The 22646-nt window shown below is 36.7% G+C and overlaps 1 protein-coding gene across 2 annotated transcripts in view; it reads left to right on the forward strand.

The window, feature by feature from the left end:
• The window catches only part of CCSER2 (coiled-coil serine-rich protein 2), a 51972-nt gene that overhangs the window by 19691 nt on the left and 9635 nt on the right, over nt 1-22646 (forward strand). For both annotated transcript variants that reach the window (XM_009070444.1, XM_009070445.1), the window contains 5 exons: nt 525-687; nt 1288-1483; nt 10141-10224; nt 12473-12559; nt 14055-14147. In XM_009070444.1, coding sequence (XP_009068692.1) covers nt 525-687; nt 1288-1483; nt 10141-10224; nt 12473-12559; nt 14055-14147 — 623 coding nt within the window. The remainder of the gene's footprint in view (nt 1-524; nt 688-1287; nt 1484-10140; nt 10225-12472; nt 12560-14054; nt 14148-22646) is intronic.

Raw genomic sequence — 22646 nt, forward strand, 5'->3', positions numbered from 1 at the left:
GTTTTAAATCATGCTGGTTGTATAGGTAAATAAAGCTTAAATGTCTCTCATGCTGAAAAATAAACAAGATGAGTAGGATGAGATCTATCTCTATTTTAAGTAAAGAAACTATTCTCTTTTGGAGTGCAGTAATGGCCTTTTGTTCTATGTTGTCTTTCTGCATTTGTGTGTTGTTAGAACTTTTTAAAGGCCTGAAGATATGGTCAGTAAGAAAGACAGAAAATTGTTGCTTCTGGATTTCTTTTCTCCCCATAGCTCAACTAGAAAACCACATCTAGAAAACAGGATGATTTTCTACTTAAACTGGCAGTACTGTTAAGGCTGGATCCTGTGTGAATGTGGCATCATTGTAAAAGTCTGCTTGGCAGTTCTAAAATGCATACTGCTTTGGATCACTTTAAAAAGTAAACCCCACGGATTTTACAGCACATCTGTTACTAGCACATAGTAAATATTTCATTTGCAAGGTCCTAGGAACAAATGCTACAAATTTATTTTTTTTACAAACTTTATGCTCTTTGTAGAGGAATGTGAAAATATGAGCCGTTATGATAGACAAGACAGAAATGCTAGACAGCATCAGGAAGGATTCTGGAAAAGAGCACCACAACAGCGATGGAATACACAGGATCACTATCATCTTGGCCATACTGATCATTTTATCCATGGTAAAAATGATTTGAACAGGTAAAGGACTTGTCTCTCTTCTCCTAAACAATTAAAACAGTAGTGAGAAATTCCTTTTGGCACTAAATGATCTCAAGGGATGTTGAGTACTAGACATTTTCAGAATAGTTTTATGTGTGGGAATAACATGTCTGAGTGGGAGCATCACTGAGGGTTATGCTTCTGAGTTTATTCCAAATATTTGTTACTTGTGTTGATATGACAGTATAAATGCTTGATTAAAGTACTTTGTTGTCCATGGAAAACCACTACAATGTTTTACTATTCGCATTTTGTAAGTTTGGGCTGCTTTTTACTTTTTCATTTGTTGGTAAATTAGATGTAATCCTGTAGTCCTTATAGGATAGAATGACAGTTTATAGAAGTCTTGGTGAATACACTGGTTTTAGGGTACTGTAGTTGTTAGTCTGCGAGAGGTGGAAAGGAAAACTCTGCATTTTTGTGCAACAGCCTTGACATTTTCTGATTTAGTTAACTTTCTGCTGTATGCCACAGTATGTAAGTACAGCCCATTTTACATAATGCTTTCCTTTCTACTTCCTTTTTGCTGTCTGCCTCGAGTTTGTCAAGGCTGTTTGTATGCCCTTAATTATTTTTTAGGGGTTCAAACTACCGAGAATCTCCTGTTGGTCACTTGGAAAGCTTTGGAGCACCCCATTTTTACCAGGCTCCCAGACAGCTGGTTGGCTTACCGGAGAACACTGTGATGCTTGACGAAATGACCCTTCGGCACATGGTCCAGGACTGCACAGCTGTGAAAACCCAGCTGCTGAAACTGAAGAGATTACTGCACCAGGTGAGCTGTTTAAACAGGCTAAAAGCAGTAAAGTATATTGGAGAGTGGACCTAGATGGGCTTGTGTTCTGTTTGGCTTTATTAGGCTATTGACATTGCCTTTGTATATTGAATTTCAGTGGTCAAGACAGTGTGTGCTTTTTATTGCTATTTCAAATAGTATGTACTTTTGCTTTTTCAACACTTTGCTGTCTGATAAAAAAAATTCAATATTGCTTTTTCAGTTCTCTGAAGAAATAATGTCAGATTAAAAGAGGAAATGAGTGGATGTGAAGATCAACTTTTATTCAATAAGATCCAAAAAGCTGGGAGTAAAAAAAAATTACATACTAAAATTGATTCCATTGATCAAACATGCATTCAGCAAGTCAGTGCTAATAGCTTTTTCTGAAGGCTTTGCTTTCCTCATTCTTTTAAGCTTTTCTGTGTCTTTTGACAAGACACTTTGCAAGTCCTGCTGGGTCATCTCGATTGGAAGTGTTCACATTTAACCTTCCAATTGTATGAAATTGTCATAAGCTTTTAAGTAACCTTTTCATTTCACCTCAGAACTTTGCAAATTGTGGGAGTTGGTAAACTGCTAAATGACTCAGCAGAAGTATGGCATTTCACCTGCAAAAATTCCTTTGCTGCCATAAAAATCAAGAACATGCCATGACTCTTTGGAGGCAACTACAGATTAGCAGTGACAAGTATTTATATGACTGTCTCTTAACACTAGATTTATTGCTGTTCTATTCTAGTAGGATAATGCAATGAAAATAAGTTTATGTTCTATAAGTAAGATACTAAAACAAAACTCAGCAAAACAAAAAGGAAATCAACCTTGAAGCTAATTGAGGGTATGACTGAGACTTTTGGAAAGTAACCATTTGTTTCCTGTGGTAACTGAGGATCCTGGAGGTGTGTTCCTGATTTTGTCAGTGGAAAACCAGTCGTAACAGAAATAATGTAGTGTCAGGGAGGGAAGGTGTCTTCTTAGAACCTAATGTTTGAGCATGAACTGTGCCCTCAGCAGCCCCAGGCATGCAATTAATGCAGAGCTGTCAGGAAATTTTTATCTAGGGTTTTTAATACCTTTAACACAGACAGTGAAGCAACTAGATGGATGACCTGTGTATATGTAGTTCTTTGTGTGAAGGCAGGCACGTTATAGCCAAATAGTGTGTGGCCCTGTAGAATAACATATTTAAGATTTTGATCTAGTTTATAGTAGCCAGACTTTTCTCAAAGGTTGCAGAACAAAAACCTTGCCTCAGGTAGCTCAGATGAAGTTTTTTAGAAGAACTTAAAAGCACAGAATGAACCAGTTAGTCCTAATAGGTACGTTTTTCAAAATTTGTTCGTTCTCTTGCCAAAAGCTTGATCTTCTCCCCCTCCTTCCCTGTAACAGTAAGTTTAGTAATAACAGGTGTTATTCTTCCCTTCAAACTTTATCACACATACCTCTCTATATTTTCCTAACCTAGCTTAACCCTATTTTGACTCACTGCTTCCAAAACTCTTCACTAGACTTTTAAATGTTTATTCTACTCTCACGTGTACTACCCAGTCTTTTAATCAAGCAATATGAATTGTAATGTAGAAGTAACTTAGCCTGCTGCAAGGGGGTAAGCTTCAGATCTTAACTACCTTAATTTGCTAAACAATTAGTGCAAAACTTATGTGAATTATTTTTTTCATTACATTAAAGTGCTCGACCTTTACTGTATACATCAAGCTTTATACTAATAGGAATGAGTAAAAATATTGCAAATTTTTTCACTTACTGTAAAGAACAGAAATATAGTTTTGAAAACAATTACTTGAACTTTAGCATTCTGAACTAGGACTTGATCTCTGTCCAGGACACATGATGTACAAGGTACTCAGTCAGCTGCTTTCAAACTTTATTGGGAATGAAGGAAACTGAAGTTCTATTAGCTTCACCAATATTATCCATGTTTGTGTTGCCTTTCTCCAGTTATGACTTTCAGCAATAATATTTAATTTGCATAGATAGAAATAGAGCTGTGGTCAGGACTGAGATATGAGACCTCACAGTAACATAATGTAAAATAGTAACTTACAGTAATTAAATTCCATTTTATACAATTATCTAATCAGCTGCAGTGTGACTTACTGTAGAGCACAGTGTGTAATGAATGTATACCTGGCAGGCTCCTAGGGAGATTCGTGTGCTGTGCTGGATTCATTGCTGTGACTGTAGCTCACATAACTGTATATAAATTATCCTGAGTGTTACTAGCAATGTAGCTGCAGCAGCATGGGTTTGGTGTTGCATTCCCAGTTCTGCTTGGAAAAATAAGTAGTTATTTGAGTAATACAGCCTTTCCTGAGTTCCATGTGATTAGGATACCAGTGCCAGCACTGTAAGCTGTCTGCTTACTCTGCACACACTGCCATCTTCCTTATCTTCAAATGATGAAATCAGGAATAGGAGACTCTCATGCAGAGTTTGAAAAGGTTTTCACAGTAGTGAGTATAACCTTCTCAGACTTCCCATACTAACTTACATGGAGTCAAAAATGTAGATTCTCCTTGCACAAAACACAGTTATAATTATTTACAGGGAGATGTTGAACTTCTGGTGAATGTTTTCTCTTTAATGCTTAACTGGAGTGCTAACTTTGTACTGTAAGAAGCAAATGTTACTGAAGTCTAATTCTAGTAATAATTGACATCTAAATGTTAATGCCTCTTAAACATTGACTAAGGTACATCATTTCCATGCTTAACAGGAAAGAGGTTTCCTTCTGATCTTAAAAATTTCTTCCTCCTCCTCCTCAATTAATTTCATAAACTTGCTGCTCTGGATTGAGGCTACAGAGCTAATGTGTTAATTCAGTTTTACATAAGGATGTTCCATTTCTGATGCCCTGAGGCCTTTGAATGTAGGCAGGGATTGACTGTCCTCTGCAGTAACCTCTCTCAAGACTGGCAGCAGTGACTTGCAGCCACTCTGTCCTATCTCAGATAAGGACTTAGTGCTGTTTTAAGGAGCACTGGAACATGAAAGAGTTCACAGAACTGTGAGATCTGTGGAGCCCTTGTTTCTGTGGGAGGCAGGTTTTATAAAAAACCACTTCTTTTCCATTCATAAAAGAGAAGTTGAAAAGAAAATCTATTTTTCAAATGCAGATCTTCTTTGTAACTTACCAGATGTGACCTGCCCATTTGTATGAAGAGCTGTGAATGAAAAACTGAGCCATGCAGTGCAAAACTGTTGAATGCATCAGTGTATTTTTGCTGAGGGTTTAGATTAGTAAGTCACTTGTGTACCTTTGAAATACATATTCATTGTGTATTCTTTTTGCATCTGGTGAGGTCTGTAAGAGACATATAGCTTGGTTTATAAAAAGCCTGAAGACAAGGAAGAAACAGATTTGTGAAATACAGAGCTTTCTTTGTGTCATGTATTAGTTGTGTAAATTGCTCCTGCTATTATTACTGTTTTTAGTTAGCAACAAAATAGATCACTTCAGTGACTTAACTGTGCTTGAAAGAAAAAAGGAAATCAAGGAACAATAGCAAATCAAATGGGCAAATTTTAGGTTTAAGCACCTGGTTAGCTGTTGGGCTATCATAATAGCATTTGACAGTGGGCAATGGAATTTGTAGTGATATGTATGATTTGTAGTGATATGAATGAAACTACACTTGGAATGCCAAGCAGTCAGCAGGTAAATAGCACCCTCTGCTTGATGGACACTTAACACATCTTATGTTTGCATCTTTATAGAAATGCTGTTAGCAAAGGAGTCTGTTCGAAGGAGGAATTTGTATTGAGGATAGAACTTTGACTTGGGAGTGAAAGGCTAGACCTTGATAAAAGTTTAATAAACCTTGATAAACTTCGGAAATGTTTGTTTAGCATTTTTCAACCTCTTCATGAACTGTAGATGTTGGAATGCTGGAAGAGTTTTCAGGATGAATTTATTAGCACAATCTTAGTAGTGTATTCTTTTAAAGTCCTGTGCATTAGAATGCAGCATATGCTGTTAGGGAACCATAAGATAATTGCTGAAAATGCATTTTCTTCTATAGGGTTGGGTTGTTGTTGTATTTTTTTTTATGATAGCAGAACTTAAAATATGATAGAATAATGAAGGTGCCTTTTGTCTTGAAGCTTTGAGCTTTATATCTTCCTCTCAGGCAAATTTCTTCTAAGGAATGCCCTTTGATTGTTTCTTCTATTCTACTAGGAGCTCTATAGGTTTTCTGTATTTGATGTGTGCTTTTATCTAAAGCCTGCAAGTAATATCACCCAAAGAAAGCAAGGGGAAAAGGGAAGCTGGAAAGGACAGGCAGTGAGAACAGCTGCTCTACCTGTTTGCTGTATAGAAGGTGCATGTTTGTAAAGTTCAAGTCTGTTCCCAGGACTATGACAGTATATTGAGTCACAGAGCTTGACTTTTGCTTCGACTGTAATTGTTTCTTTTTAAAGCAGACAACGTAAAATGAGAACATGTAAGTATTGAGAGGATAGAAGAAAAATACAAGCTAAAAGCAATAAATCAGTTAATTGGGAATTTGTAAGGTGAAATAAGCACAGGGATTTGTGTGTCCTTTGTGCTAAAGATTTCACACTTGCAAAATATTGGCACGAGAACATGTAAGTGCAGCCACTCAAAAGTACAGGTGTCACTTTGTGACTTTATTTCCATGAGCTGCAATGTACCCCTGATGGTCATGATGGAGAGTATTCTAAGTATTAGCTCAGGTTGTTGAGATGGGCTAAAAGTGACAGATGAAGACTTGAGAATGTAATCAAGTGCTTCTGTTAGACTGTAGCATTCAGGAGTGGATATGTAAAAATGTATGACATGCAGAAAATGAATTGTCCACAGAAATAAGGTACCTCAAAGCACTAACACTTGGGGAAGAAAAAAACTGTTAGATATTTTACCTACATATACACTTAAAAATTGTATCTGTAACTCTCACTGAGTTGGTCTTAAAGCAGTAAGACCAGCTGCTAAGATGGTATTGATTTTTTCAGCAGGTAACTTCTGTGAAGGAATGTGAAGCTGCTTTGATAGCCAGAATTGTAAAACTTTAGACATTCCTCTGGATTTGTAGTGTACACACTATGCTGATAAGTACTGAAATGTTTTTAGAGAGCTGGGGAATAACATCACTTCGTATTTGTGTTCAAAAGTTGACATAAAGTTGTTTTCAGAACAGCCTTTAATTTTGGAGTATTCTAAAAGTGAAGAGAATGTGTGTGTGGATTTTTTGCACCATGAGAACCTGTTTTCTTTATGCAGCTATTAGTGGAATTTAGGATGATTTTTGGAGTCTTTCTGGAGTATTTTGTAATGGTTTCTGATTCCAGCTTTGCTGCACTTGAAAACATGTCTTGAGGCTAGTGATTACTTCAGATTACATCAGGACCACCCAAAACTGGCCAAAAGCTGAAGTGTGTGCTTTGAGTTGAGGCTGAAGTGAAAAAAGCTGAAATGTGTGCTGTTGACTTAAGTCCAGTGAAAAGTTTCCAGTAAATGTGATTGAGTTGAGAATCACTCTAGAAGGCAGTGACTCACATAGGTTGCTGCAACAAGAAAATCACTGTGAAATGATCAGTCACTGCCCTGTTACTTGACTTTCTTAAATGGGCATATATATATTATGGATTAAACATTGCATGTGAATATATATAGGAATTTATATCAAATGAGAATAACCTATAACTGAGGATTATCCTTATATATGATAGTCTACATTGAAAGTCTGCAACATTAGTCCTCTGTCAGTTGACATACATGCCTCAACTGCCAGGAAGGTTTAAAGAAAACCTACCAGGATTGCACAATTGTATGAGTTGTTTGCAGTGTTCTAAATTTAGGAAATAGTTACACATATTAAAAACTATTTTTTCCTTCTGATCTTGCTGTTTTTCCGAAATAAACTTATGTGAATGAAATGAAAATACTTCGTTGCTGATTATAAGTAGAACTTATTTCTCAATGCATTTGAGAAGCATTTGGTGTTGCTGTGGCTAACAAACTATCCTGAGTTCTTGAATTTGCATGTCTTTTCCATTTGGCACAAGTGAGGCAAGTGCCACTGCTCTGAATATGTGATTAGACTATAGTAAATAATGTGTTCTGCTGTTATGAAAGTGTTATGTGAAAACCAAGAGGTGGCAGCTTTTTATATTGCCTGTTGCAATGTAGTGATACCTTTTAATTGTTCAATTTAATTTTTATTGTCATGTTACCCAAAGATTCAAAGTACATGTTCTCTCCAAGTTGGTGATATCTTAGTATATAATTTCTAGGGTGCCAAAAATAGCATGTGCATATAACCAGTTGAATTTGCTTTGCTAATTCTATTGTCTTTTTAAAAAAAGAGTTCTAATACAGTGGGCTTTTTGGACAAGAGTAGCTTTATTTTGCTGATTTACCCTTCCCTGCTCTCATTTTAGCAATATGATGAGCAAGAACATAAAAGCACAAGTCAAATTTTGTAGCTTAATGTTAGTATGTGTTCAAATGGGAGGCTTGAATTCCCACTGATAGTGTTGGAACTGATTTTTTTTCAGTTGTCCTGTGTTCATTACATATGTATTGGATAATTAAGGCTGTGGTAAGGGAATTGAGGCAAACGAATTTAGTTCCTGCTTTGCAAGTGACTATCAGTCAGGTATAGCATAGGACTGGAGTACCTTGTTAGCAATTATGTCTTAATCTGCTGTTGTGGGATGCTCTGCTACCTTTTATTCCCATTGAATTGTATGTATACCAGAGGTGTAGAGAGCTTTTAAAAGCCAAGCACGATACTTTGGCTTGAAATAGTTTGTCTTGTTTTGTATATTTTTTTCCATTTCCATGATTACTCCTTCACAATTATAGCTGTAACCATATGTAGCTTTATTTCTGAGTGTATTTGTTTGAACAGTTGCTTAAAATAAAATGCTGATAGAATCTGTTGATTGTAGAATATAAGATAAATGATTTCATCTTTAAATTATTCTAGGTTTCCACTTGCTGCACTTTTCCTCTGGCATATTAGGAATGTTTTGGATTAAATAATGTTCATGTTTTTATGGTATTGTTGTGCAGATTACTTCAAAACACTTTGCTACAACTTGTTCATAACACTGAGTGTAAACTGCTGCTTCATCAGCATGTCACTTACAGGCAGTGAGCCCAGAAGGGACAAGAAACTACTTGTGAATTGAATACAACTTGTGTGCTGGACAGAGCAAGCTGAAATTAGGAGTCAGAAGCCTTGAAATCTGACTTTTCTCCAAGTTAAGAGTCTTTTATTTTTTTACATAAAAAGCACCAAACTATTAACTTTGAGAAAAGTTCTTTTTTAAGTAAAAAAAGACCAAGAAATTAAAAAAGAAACCAAAACAACACCAAAACCTGCAAGATATGAAGTTGTGTCCAAGTGGTGGAAATTAAGTTTAACTGTCTCTTAGCATGGTCAAAGAAATTTGGAATTGTGTGATAGTTCTTAGTGTTTTTAAGTCTGGTGATGGCTGTACATATTTTGGCTGCAGGTATTTTGTGACTATAGGAAAAAGTAAAAATGTAGTTATTAAATGTTTATCAATTTCAATTTTTTATATAACTTGTAAAGTTTTTTTGCATCTGGACAATTCTTGGTATTTCGCTACAGTTTAATTAAAATGTAAGAAACATATACTGTACATTAAAAAGGGAAAAAGATACCTCATGGACATAAAGATTCTAAATTAGTGTGTTGTGGGTTTTTTCTTTGATGTTTTGCAATTGAGCTGCAGTTTTACTCTTGTGGTTTTGGGGAGTTGCTGGCTCAGCTTCAGAGTGGTTTTAGCCAGGTTTTGAAGTGTATTCTGTAAATGCAGCTATAGGCAGTGAGGTCATCAGGTAAAACAACTTCTTTCTAAGAACCCTAAAAGATATAGATTACTGTAAGGTAGAAGATTGGTTTATTTGCTCTTCAAGAAGGAGCAGGTGGAGGAGGCAGAATATTGCATGTAATGACAGTGTGTGTTTGTCACAGGAGTGTAAGTGCATCAGGACTTTGCTGGACAATCATCTTGTGGCATCTTGAGCTATTTCTGTTTCTACTTGCTGTGTTTAATTTCAGAATTCATGGCTGTCCTGGCAGGGGAAAGAATTCTTATGTGTGGTTCCAATTTTTATCGTGGATATTTAGTCCTTGTGGCTTTGAATTAATTCTGTATTCCCTCTGCCCTTTAGCAATTGTTGCATTTTTCCTGAAGAATTTCTAGATGAAATATTTTGGCTGTATATTTTGATATTGCTCAGACATGTATTTTTAAATGAATACTGAAGAAAATTAAGCTTTTGAAATCACATAGCATCACCATTTCTTCCTGATAAAACATTAGAACACAATGACCAGTTTTTTCCAGGTATTTTATGCAAAATCAACACACTTTGACGGAGCTGCAGCTGTTCCTACAGTTTTGTGAGGAGAGCAAGACTGTTCATGTCCCTTATTTGGGCACCATGCACATGTTGCAGCAAGGGAGGCTTTCCTGTCAGGGAGAAAAAAAGGAAAATGTACAGTAAGAAAGGTCAGGCATTGTAACAGGTTTTGCAGAGAGGTGACGTCTCCATCCTTTAAAGCAAGTTTGCAAGGGAGCTATTTGCAGAAGTAATTCAAGCTTCTATTCTTGTTTTCTTTCTCTGGTAGAATGATGAAAATGTGTCACTCCAGGACATCACCCTCTCAGATCCATCAAGTCCAGAACCTCAAGATCCTGAGTCAACTTATAAGGTAAATGACACTAATGGACTCCACAGAATAAGAAAGAAGCACATGTTTGTATTTAGAAAACACCCCAAAAGTTTGTGTGTCACTCTGAAGTAGTGCTGCTTGCTTCTTTCTGCTGTTTAAGTGCAAACCTAGCAGATCATAGAATCAACCGGATTGGAAAAGACCTCCAAGACCATCAAGTCCAACCCTACTGTGGTTACTAGACCATGGCACTAAGTGCCACATCCAGTCTCATCTTGAAAACCTCCAGGGATGGTGAATCCACCACCTCCCTGGGCAGCACATTCCAATGACTGATTACTCTCTCTGGAAAAAAATTCTTCTTAATGTCTAGCCTAACCCTCCCCTGGCAGAGCTTGAGTCTGTGCCCTCTTGTCCTGCTGCTGGTTGCCTGGGAGAAGAGACCAACCCCCACCTGCCTCCAACCTCCTGTCAGGGAGTTGCAGAGGGTGATAAGGTCTCCCCTGAGCCTCCTCTTCTCCAGGCTGAACACCCCCAGCTCCCTCAGCCTCTCCTCATGGCACTTGTGCTCCAGTCCCTTCACCAGCCTCGTTGCTCTTCTCTGGACCTGCTCCAGCACCTCAATGTCCCTCCTGAGCTGAGGGGCCCAGAACTGTGCACAGTATGTTTATACACTTCATCTGTTTGGCTTGTTAAAATAGAAGGGTTTATTTGAACTTCTAAATTACATACGTACAAATGCTAGCACAGTTTAAATAATTAAAATAACTTGTAAAAGTCATGTGAGAATGAGTAGAGTAACTTTTCCCAAAAAACTTCTGCCTTCTTCATAAGTGTTAGAATTTGAAAAGACAATTTCTGCTTTGAAATGTAATCATACCATGCTTATTCAGTTACTTGCTCTGTTTCGTTACATTTATTGTTGACTTCAGTTTAAAATATCTTTCATTTAAATTGAGTTTTCCCCAAGATACAGCAGCTACATGTCAGGTGTAATTTAAAAACAATGTGAACCCCACAAAGTCAATGGGGAGTGTATTGTTTTAGAATGGGTAGCAAAGGCAGAAGTAATCACAATGGATTTTCCAAATGGAATCATCCTTTATGGTCAAACTTGTAATGTTGTGCTGTCTATGGTGGTCAGGTTTTATAGCATTACTTGGTTGTTACTGTAAGATCAGTAAAGGAAGATCACTAATTCTGTACTTATGGGAGGGGAACAGTATTTACCAAAGATGTAATGAAGTTATAAATACTTATTGAAGGGGAAGAACACTTAAAATCTAATTCCTGTTTGGAGGTCCTCTGTCCAAATCAGGTTTCAGGATTTTAAAGATTTGCCAAAGCTGTAGATCCATTTGCATCATCCTTTAACAGCCCTGGTTTCTAAATGGATAGTATTTAATTGTTGTGTGATGTGTCTCTGCTTGTCCTTCTTCAGTCACCTCCCTCAAAATCTTTGAGGAAAAAGTATTACTTTTTAACTCAACAAAGCACTGTGAGGTTTATCTGACATTTTGATTTGTCTCTTCTTTAATTGATACTGGGATATGGTCTGAAATGGCACAACAAATCACTCTGGTTATCATCCTGAAGCAGAGACTAATAACATCTGGAGTGAAACTGAAATAGATGCATGTGGCTATAGCTAGGCCGTAACTTAAGGGGCATTTAATGGTGCAGTTTTATATGAAAACTATCTTGTGATGAAAAATTATTATAAAAAATCAGTCTTGTGTATTTCCAATGGCTTTGTCCTCTGACCTTTGCATAATTAAGTCTTCAGTTTTTAGTAGGATGTATTCAAATGAGTTGTCCTATTTGCATTCAGTAAACATAGTTGTACTTGTTTCTGAACTGTTTTTCTTTGTTTCTGTCACTTTATGTTAATAATTTTTAAATTGTGGCTCACTTAACCTTTAAGCTTCAGTAACTTTTGTTGTTGGATTAAGAGGACCATAGGTAGTGTTTGATGACTAGGGGTGTTCATCTACATGATGTCAGTTACTTGTACAGCACATGAATTACTATGTCTAAAATGCAGCTGATTTTCTTGCCCCAAAATTTAGTGAGTCAGCAGAACTTGGCCTCTTAAATAGCCTTCTGGTCAAATTTCTTTACTTTTAGTTTGTATGCCTACAGACCATCTCCATGTCAATAGGAATAAAGCATGTGCTGTGTTACTGTAAGTCCTCCTTGCATATCTGATGTAACATGTCCTGTAAGGATGCTGATTTAGGTTGTGCAGTCCATAGAAAATCTAATAGTGCCCACTGTTCTATTGCAGATGGATGATCTGCTGAATGAGATCAGGCAACTTAAAGATGAACTGAAGAAAAAGGATGAAACAATCAACCAATTAGAGCATCAGCTTGTGAGTATAATGCTAAAAGTTTAGCAAATTCCCAAGTGTGCACAGCAGAGTGGGACTTCAATAGGCAATTCTGATGAAGGCTTTAAGAGAGGTAGACAGCAAATTTTTTCCCTGCATTTTCATTATGATGAAGGTATGTTTGGGTTCTGTTTGGACCCCCCCAAGTCTTGGGTCTATAGAGGTTCAGTGAGCAGGCTGATTGTACATGGTCTAGTGTGTTTGCAGCTGTGCACCTGAGACCTTTAATTCTGTAGGCTACTCATGATTTGTGCATGTGGAACTGAGCAAGGATGTTTATACAGTTGTTGAAAGTATTTCACTTCCAAAACAGTTTTGAACATAAAATTCTAGAAGCTGCTCAGAAATAACAATGAGTGAAGATAAGGCTATGCTTGAAGTATTTTAGAAATTAACAGGTATTGGACCATCATTCTCCTTGAAGCTTTTGCTGGTGGTTTTTCCCCCTCTCCTTTCCTCTGCTGTCTGTTAGTGTAATAAAGAATTACACCATAGAATTGAAAGCTGTGCAAGGTAGTATTCAGAGTTGGTTCTTTTGTTTTGAGAAAAGAATGCAAAGCATGTTGAATAGTCAGATTAAACTGGCCAAAATGGGAAAATTTACTGGGGCAATTTGGTCATAAATCAGGTTCAGGAAGATACAAGGTCTCAAGCAGAAGTCATGTATGCCTTTTACTTTTTGGCTTTTGTTCTGAGTTTGGACTTTGCCATGTAAACCTCTGCATTGGGTTCTGGTACATTTACCTACTGTGACAATTCTTGTCAAATAGTCCCATGTTTTCAAGCCACAGCAGGATCTTATAGATAGGGTAGATGAGATGCCAAGAGGTGCACACCATATTTATCATAGCTGGAGACAGTGTTGTGAGACTATAATTGCTAATGGAACATTTAGCATATGCTGTTGTATATATGTGCACTGAAACTGAGCTGTGGTCTTCATCCTCTCCCTGTCGAGCCTGAGATTATCCCTTGAAAACAAAAGGAGGTTGAGATTGGCTTTCTACTCTGTTATTTTAAACAGAATCCCAGATCACAGCATTCCAAAAAGAATTGTCTTGTCTCTTAGTATTTTGCAACCATTAGCTTTCAAAAGATTTCTTGAAGGAAATTTCTCCTTTCCTGCTAGGTCATGTACCTGATTACTGTAGTAACTGCTAACTTTGTTGCAGCTAAGGAACTCAACTGTGAAGATGGATAAGACTGGTATCTGTAATTATTGAAAGGTGTCTTAAAGCATGTAAGGCTTCAGAAATTTAACTAGAACAAAAACTCTTTCCAAAAGTCAACATTTATTCTGTATTTCTTCTAAACACACTTTGGGAAAAGCAGCAGTTTCTACAGTATGATTGTGTTGTGCTGTATGGTCAAGTAAGGCACTTCTGAACACTGGGCCTTGACTATACTTTTCAAGATACTTAGTTGGTTATTTTCTAACTAATTCTCATTTCTTTTTCTCTCTTTGGGGGTGATTAAGGCCACTAGATGTAACTGCCAGAAAGACAGTCAAAAACCTACAGGGGCAACGTATGCTGATAAATTTACGCAAACCTCCTGGAGAAGGAGTTCTGTGAGTAAAGTGTGCCATTCCCTCTCGCTTACAGCTCTCTGCATTTCATTCCCTGGTTCTATGACTTTTGCTGTCACACAACTTGACCTTGTTTAAGGGGTTCTGTGCTCTTTGTGAGAGTAGTATCCTTCCTGCTGTGCATCCCTTGCGTTCTTTTGCAGCCCTTTTTTGTAAACATTTATTGCAAGTGTTTCTTTTATGATAAGCAATGGAACATTTCAAGTCTTCTCTTTAAATAATCACCTTTTGCACTATTTAAGTTAGAGTCCAAGCTGTATATCTAATCATACATAATTTATTTTCTTATATCCTGACTTTAAAGTCACAGTTATTTCTTTGGGTTTTTCTCCTGGTCAGAGTTTCATTGTTGATGTTCTCACACTTGTTGAGGAAAAGCAACAGTGTATTCTAAGTTTCAGATCAGAAATGTAAAAGCAAAAGTCGATAACTTTTAATTTTTTTCTCATTATTTTTGTAATGTATTTGAATAGCTTGACTCATTCAGCAATTATTGGGCAAAAATCACTTTGACAAGAGACATCTTCATTCCCATATGTTGTTGCATGGATCACATTTGCTTCCATTATGTAGAACTTAAATTCTCTGTGGAACACTAATAGAATACTTAAGATGGGAGAGGGATAACATTTTGATATTATATAATAAGAAGAAATTACCTTTGAATGATAAACAAGGTTTTTGTCAGCCACCAGCAAACAGTATTTGAATCTTGAAGCTACTGTTCTAGCTGGAAAACCTATAAGGTTTTTGTCAGCCACCAGCAAATAGTATTTGAATCTGGAAGCTACTGTTCTAGCTGGAAAACCTAAGAGATTTTAATAAAAGGCTGCTTTGTTTCTACCCTGCCTGGAGTTACTTGATATAAGATTGTAGTAAGGATAAATCACCCCTGCTATGCTTCTAAATTGCTTTGTTTCTACCCTGCCTTGAGTTACTTGATATAAGATTGTAGTAAAGATAAATCACCCCTGCTATGCTTCTAAAATTACTTGTTTAAGTGTATAGTGCTAGGATACAAATACCATCATGCTCTATGTTCACCAGTTACTGGCAAACAGCTTTATCCATGCTTTCAGCTGCCTTCTGTCTGCTAACAACCCAGTGTAAAAAAAATCATAACCTTAAGTAGGTTTTGGGTTGCTTAAACACCTCTGCTTCAGCATGCACATGTGATGTCCATATTTATCCCATTTGTTTATCTTTTCTTCTTACTTTGGAGCTTTTGAGCTCTTGTATTGTTTCTTTTTCACAAGTTTTAATTTAATGTGTGTGATTGATGTTCATTTGATGTTTTTCTGCATTGATATTGGTAATAGGTTAGTGGCTATTGTTTCCATGTGCCTTTTTTTGTATCTCATTTTTCACATGAGTTCAGAAACAGATTAGTAACCACTGAAAGTTAGTTGCTAACTACACAGGTTTTAGTTTGAGCAACTTGTGGTATTAATTAATAAGACAAAGATGTTGGAGAAGATGGGGAATGTGAGTTGCTGTCTCAAGTAAAAGGAAGTCAGCACAATCGTCTCTTTTGGTCAGGTTGGTTGTGTTTCTTCTAAGCTCTACAGTAGTCTTGTTCAAAAAAATCCACACTATTTTTCTCAGGAGGAAGTTTGGGTTAAGGGACAGTGTCTTAAAAAAAAAAAAATCTCTGCTGTATTCGTTGTTGGATGTGTAGATATGTGTATCATATACACATACATACTTGTGGGCATGTGATCATGAGATGTACACTCTAAACATCTCGGGAATTTTATCTACATGCAACGTTCCTCATGAAATTGATAAAGGACTTGAGAAAATTAATGAAGTATTGACAAATTTTTAAAATAGCCTGCTTTTTCAGCAGCTTTGATTTGTAAATGATAACTGGAAAGTTCTGGGCAGAATGTGTTGGGCATGTTTTGGGTTTTTTTGTCATGTCTTCTCTTGCATATTTCTAAGCTAGAGGCTTACTGTAAGCCACAGACACTGGTAGGAGCTCCTTAAGGTGGGATTTCTTGAAGGAGGTCCATAGTCTGGCTGTGGTAGCCAAGTTTCAGTCCTAACGATCAGACCTCAACTTTCTGGTTTAATGCTCCCTCTACTAACGTGCATTTGGATGCTTCCTTGCATGGCTTAATAGAAGTATAAAAGTTTGAAATAATTTTTTATCTGGAACCCAATGACAAGCAATGTCTCTTGCAATAGAGAGGAGACACAATTGATTCTTATTTTCTTGAGGTAAGAGCACAGTAAATAGAAAGAGAAGGAGACACCTGAGTAAAATGTATTCTCACTAGTAAAAGAAACCAATCAGAAACCCTCTTAAAGAAATTATTTTGCTTTATTAACGTTCCTGTTCAGTGTAATTTAGTGGCCTTGACCTAAGAGTGTAGACTAGGAGAAATCAGGTTTACTGGTCCTAAAAGACAATAGCTCCTTTGAGGCATATGAGCTTTTTGCTTCTTTAAGCTCAGTAGTAGTTTTCAATGTTGATGAATATTTAACTATTTCATTTCTTCCTCTTAGTGGTCACCTGCCAGTCAGTTTAAATAATGGTGGATGTCAGGAAGTTACTGAAGTTTGGTTATCACACTTTCAGGATTAATGTGACATATGTCACATTATATTCTGTACAGATCAGAACTGATACTATGTGTTTATGCCTGGAGTGTAAATACAGGCTGGGAACACAGTAATTTAGTGTTTAAAGGAACACTTTAAATGTGCCTAACAAACATTGTTAATGTAGTGTTTCATAAAGAATAGATGCTAGAATAGGCTAGGAAACGGGGGGAAATCATCTGTGAAAAATATTTCAGTGAGAAATATCAGACGTTATGAATTGCATCGATTTAAGCACAGAATCACAGAATTGTAGGAGTTGGAATGGACCTTACAGATTATCTAGTCCCAGCCCTCCCTGCCATGGTGGGGTTAGTGCTATTCAGCTGGCCATTTCAGGTCAGATTTCTGAGCACTTCATGGTTCTGCCAGTGAATAGATAAGTGAATATAATTAAACATATTCTTTTTAAAATGTCATGTTTGTATCTGTTTATTTGTTGCCAGATATTTCTAGAAAATGGTACATCGTGATGTGATTATAAACTTGTCTGATGGTGTTTTCTTTAGGGACCACAGTTTTTAAAATTACTCTTGGTTGTTTGGGTTTTTTTTCATATTTAAAGGTAAATATGTACAGAAGTGGAAGCTATGCAACTTTAGGTAAATTCTTGGAACTCAGTACTCATGTGGTAAAACCTAGTGTCTGATTGTAAATTGGGCTTCTTATAAATTAATAGGTGGCTATGTACTGCCTAGCTACTGTGCCTGTTACATGGTATATCTTGAAGGTAGTGTCCTGACAGTGTGCTCCAAAATTCTGTAACTTCTGACTGTTTGGATATTATTTTTGGTTGGCCATCCTCAGGATAAAGCCTGGAACACGTATTTGTCACGGGGAGACTGTGACATTTCTAGGAGGATTTCTTGTAGATCTTTTATACAGAATTTATTCCAATTAGTATGTCTTAAAATGTCATGTTTGTATCTGTTTATTTGTTGCCAGATATTTCTAGAAAATGGTACATCGTGATGTGATTATAAACTTGTCTGATGGTGTTTTCTTTAGGGACCACAGTTTTTAAAATTACTCTTGGTTGTTTGGGTTTTTTTTCATATTTAAAGGTAAATATGTACAGAAGTGGAAGCTATGCAACTTTAGGTAAATTCTTGGAACTCAGTACTCATGTGGTAAAACCTAGTGTCTGATTGTAAATTTGGCTTCTTATAAATTAATAGGTGGCTATGTACTGCCTAGCTACTGTGCCTGTTACATGGTATATCTTGAAGGTAGTGTCCTGACAGTGTGCTCCAAAATTCTGTAACTTCTGACTGTTTGGATATTATTTTTGGTTAGCCATCCTCAGGATAAAGACTGGAACACGTGTTTGCTGACAGGGGAGACAGTGACATTTCTAGAAGGATTTCTTATAAATCTTTTATACAGAATTTATTCCAATTAGGCCATCCTCAGGATAAAGCCTGGAACACGTATTTGTCACGGGGAGACTGTGACATTTCTAGGAGGATTTCTTGTAGATCTTTTATACAGAATTTATTCCAATTAGTATGTCTAGAATTTAACAGTCATGGGAGAAAATGATCAAAACTTGGAAGAAGGTATTAAAAGTACCTGAAGAAATTTATATTGATGGGCAGCTTGCAAAGAAGAAACATGTGAGCATCCATTGCCATAATTGACTTTCTGGCTTTACAGCATTGTTTCTACAATATAAAATACTGATGTTTTTAACATTTTGAGGGGAAAGGGGTGAGATGACAAGTTTATGTTGATAAATTTTTTGGTCTCTTGAACTGGAAAGGTTGTTTGCAAATGCTGAGGAGTAAATGACAAGAGAGCAAACTACAAAGCCCTGAATTTGGTTGAAATTTTGTGAAAATTTTAACCCCTAAGGTCCAGTTCCTTAGAATAACATAGCTCCTCCTAGTTTATGGTTGTTCTTCCATTCTCTGCATCAGTAGATCGTGTGTACAGTAAAAGCTGAGGAGTTTCCCCATGGTATCAGAGCAGCACACAGTGATGAGAATAAGCTTTGCTTCCTAAATGTGTATGCAAGTTCATTCTTGTCTCTGGCAGAATGACAGTAGAACCCATCAGTTTGCATGGGAACAGGCATATTCTTGTCCTTTGCTACACATTTTCTCCACTTCTGCACTCAGGTATTCTTTGCCTCCCATTTAAGTTTTATTCTAGTTTGTCATTCCAAAGCCTTTCATGACAATTGTTTTGATGAACCTTTGTGATACTTTGGCTGTCTTTCTACTGTTGTCTTTTAGGTTTTAATATCTCCTTCCACCTTAGCCTTAACCCTCCTATATGTGTTGACTCCACAACTATGAATTTAAACTTCCAGGGTTTGAAGCCTAGTCACTATGATAGTGTCCATCTTCACATCCAGCCTTGGTTTCAACCATTGTCCAGTACTCTGCTGTTTGCTTGATGGTCTGTTCTTAGACACATTCTTGGTGAGGCAAAACCACAGCTGGACTGGGTCATGTTGTGCACCTGTCTCTTGTGCTGTGACACTGCATAGCATGTAGGTATACCCACAGAAGAGAGATCCCTTGAACCCTTCACAAGCAACTCTTGTACGTTTAGTGTAAAGCAGCACATAAGACCAGTTTTGTACCTGAGTATTTTCAAAATGAGTATTGCATGTCAGAACTGCTCATTCATAACATCTTTCTGGGTGCTATTCTAGCAAGAGGAGACTGCTGCCAAAACATTTTGTTTGCACTGATATTGAAGTATGTTATGCTAGGTTTGTTCATGATCTGGAGCTCTGAGGTTGTATCACACCACTGGCAGCACTAGGTGAGATGCAGCAAAAATCTCTTCCTCCAAGTGCTCAGAGGCTCCAGTTGTGTGGATGAAAATGGATCTTTGCTGTATTTGTGTTTCTGCAGTAAAATGTTTTTATAGCACTAGCAGTTTTGGATGCTGGGGTATCCTTGGGAGAACAGCTGGAATATTTGACTGTTGGGCTAAAATTACTGTGCTGCAATAGCTTAGGAAGATTTCTCTTTTTCCTTTTCTGGAAGAAGCAATTGCTTTTGTTCATGTGATTGCTTTTTCTAAGGTTGAGATCAGTGCATAACAATGCAAAACTCTGGCCTTAAAGTTTTCATAGTGACATTGCAAAAAATAAAAACACAACAACAAAAAACATTAGGTTTTCCCAGTGCAGTTAGTCAGAAGCTGCAATAGCTTAGGAAGATTTCTCTTTTTCCTTTTCTGGAAGAAGCAATTGCTTTTGTTCATGTGATTGCTTTTTCTAAGGTTGAGATCAGTGCATAACAATGCAAAACTCTGGCCTTAAAGTTTTCATAGTGACATTGCAAAAAATAAAAACACAACAACAAAAAACATTAGGTTTTCCCAGTGCAGTTAGTCAGAACTTCATTTCACAAAAAATAAAAAGACAGCAACAAAAAAACATCAGGTTTTCCCAGTGCAGTTAGTCAGAACTTCATAAAACACTTAGCAGCAGTAGTATCATTGATTAGGATCTCTGAAGGGCATTCATCTTTTTTTTTTTTTTTTTTATGGTTGCTATGCTGATTTATTTCAACTGCTCTTATTTTTCCACTCTTGAATCTTCTGTTGTTTTAAAATTCTGATTCATATCTTTTTGGGGATGCTTTTGCTGCTCCACAATTCCAGTATCTAGGAAATTAGAGGAATAGGATTTTAGTTTAGTGGCTGGATGCATGTAACAGCTGGATGGAGGATCAGTCTAGCATTAAAGTGCAAGTGGAAAGAGTTGCTTCAGAACCCAGAAGAATCCTGTCAGATATTTTTTGTTTGTTTATTTTTTTATAGAAGCTGAGGTAAGTCATGTTCTCATCTTTCAATTCTAGCATTGCTTGCTTGTCAGTCAGAGAGACTGTAATAATCCAGCATAAAATAAATGGTGATTCAGGTTTTTCTTTTCTTACATGTAGTAGGAAACTGTCACGTTCTGTGTGTTTTGAATATGTGCCATCATCTCAGGAGGTGTGTTTATTAGTGTGTTTCTTTTTTCCTTCTCTTTGGATTTCTTGGGAACCACAGTACACATTTAACTAACATAAGGAGATGGATATGAATTGTTATTAAAAGGGGAAAGCTTGTAAATTTGCTCTTTTGCACAGTATATACTATGAAAAGAAAAACCATCTTTTCATTAGCCAGGCCTATTTGCAGATGCTTATCTCTTTATGTGCTTTATGGGATTGGTATAGCCTTTATAATTAGTAAAGTCAGTCTAAGTCATAACACTCATCTTAATAAATTCCCAGTGCTGTATTTCCTGGACCTTACTTGGTTCAATCGATGGTGATTTTAATTACCTTATTTGATGTACAACTAAACAATCCTTGTTATCATTTTTGGTAGGTTGGTTGGTTTTGGGGTTTTTTTTGTTTGGTTTTGGTTTGGTTTCTTACAAAAAAGAAGAGATCTTGCATTTCTTTGATATTTGCCTATATGGAGCAGTGTAAACTGCAGCATTTGGGAGAAGAGGATTAAAGCTATGCCTGGAGAGCAGTTCAGTTTAGCAGGTGAAAGACTCAAGCTAGTTACTTGCATTTTCTTTGCTTACTTCCCCAGTCAAAGGTTGTAACATAATACCATGAAGTATTATTGAGAAGGCTGTAGTCAGTGCTGGACCTAGAAGTGCTAACACGGATGCTAAAAAAATACAGGAATGTATCAAGACATGTAAATATTTCATTGCTTTTACAATAGTAACATAACTGTTGTATAGCTCAGCTGGATTATGCTTGTCTTTCTATTCAGAGAGAGGAAGGGAGAGGATGTAAAATTCTTTCCTCCTTTTTTAATTTGATGTGTTAAAAATTTCTAAGGAAGTCTGGAAAAAGCCTATGGCTCACTCAGACAAGTCTCTACAAAATAATCCCTATGCCTGATGAGGATGTACTTTCTCCTATCTGGAGATTCAGTTATATTTAGAAAATGGAAATAATTTTTGCTGCTGTTTTACCACCCTGACACAATTTAGGATGAAATGTGGACAAGCCTGAAAAATGTAGTGTTCTTCTGTACAGTGCTGTGAAAATCCAGAGCTTTTGGTAATTGTCTCATCAATCATTGATTGATTAATCTTGTTCCCAGGAATATTTCTGTATTTAATGCCTACTCAGCTGATGCAACAACTTATTTTCTCATATTGCTTGACTGAAGCTACTACTGTTGTTCTTTCATGCAGCAGTGTAAAAATTGTGATGCTAATGACTACTGATGGAGGACTGTAAGAATGCGTTAGGCAATCAATATCTCCATTTAGAGATAATCACATTGAAGAACTTGTTTCATTTTTTTCCTTAGATTTTGCTCCAATAATTGTTTTATCTCAGCTTCTGAAGAAGAACAAAGCAGTCTTGTCAGTTTTTTTTTTTTTAATTACATGTTCTAGATTAAGTGTTCTGGCTGGCAAATTCCAAGACTTGATTAAACACATGTGCTAAGTTACATTTTAGCTGTACTAAAACTTGGAATAGTAGTGAATTAATCTAACTAGATTAGGATAACTGGAAGATCAGGAAAGTGTTTGAAATTCTCCTAGCATAAATAAAAGCAGGATATTTCTCTATAGGAATAATGTGATGTTTAACATTGTTTCAAAAGAAACATGGTGATAAAATATTGTTTGTCCAGCCCTGGTAGTATGATGTGCAGTAGATATGCCAGCAGGGAAATTAGAGAGGAGGGGCAAACTGTGTTCCTGTTTGCTTTTATGCTGCTGTTCATTCAGATATCTCAAGCCTGCAGGCTAAAAGAGCAACCAGAACTGGTTGCTGTTAGCCAGCAGGCAATGGGGCTGTCACTATTGCTAGTACCAATGTCCCAGAACTTACCAAAGCAGTTTTCAGCTGCTTAAATGGTGTGAAGGAGGTGTAAAGACTGAAACCT

This window comes from Acanthisitta chloris, unplaced genomic scaffold (genome assembly GCF_000695815.1).
Source record: "Acanthisitta chloris isolate BGI_N310 unplaced genomic scaffold, ASM69581v1 scaffold3162, whole genome shotgun sequence".
NCBI classification, from domain to species: domain Eukaryota; kingdom Metazoa; phylum Chordata; class Aves; order Passeriformes; family Acanthisittidae; genus Acanthisitta; species Acanthisitta chloris.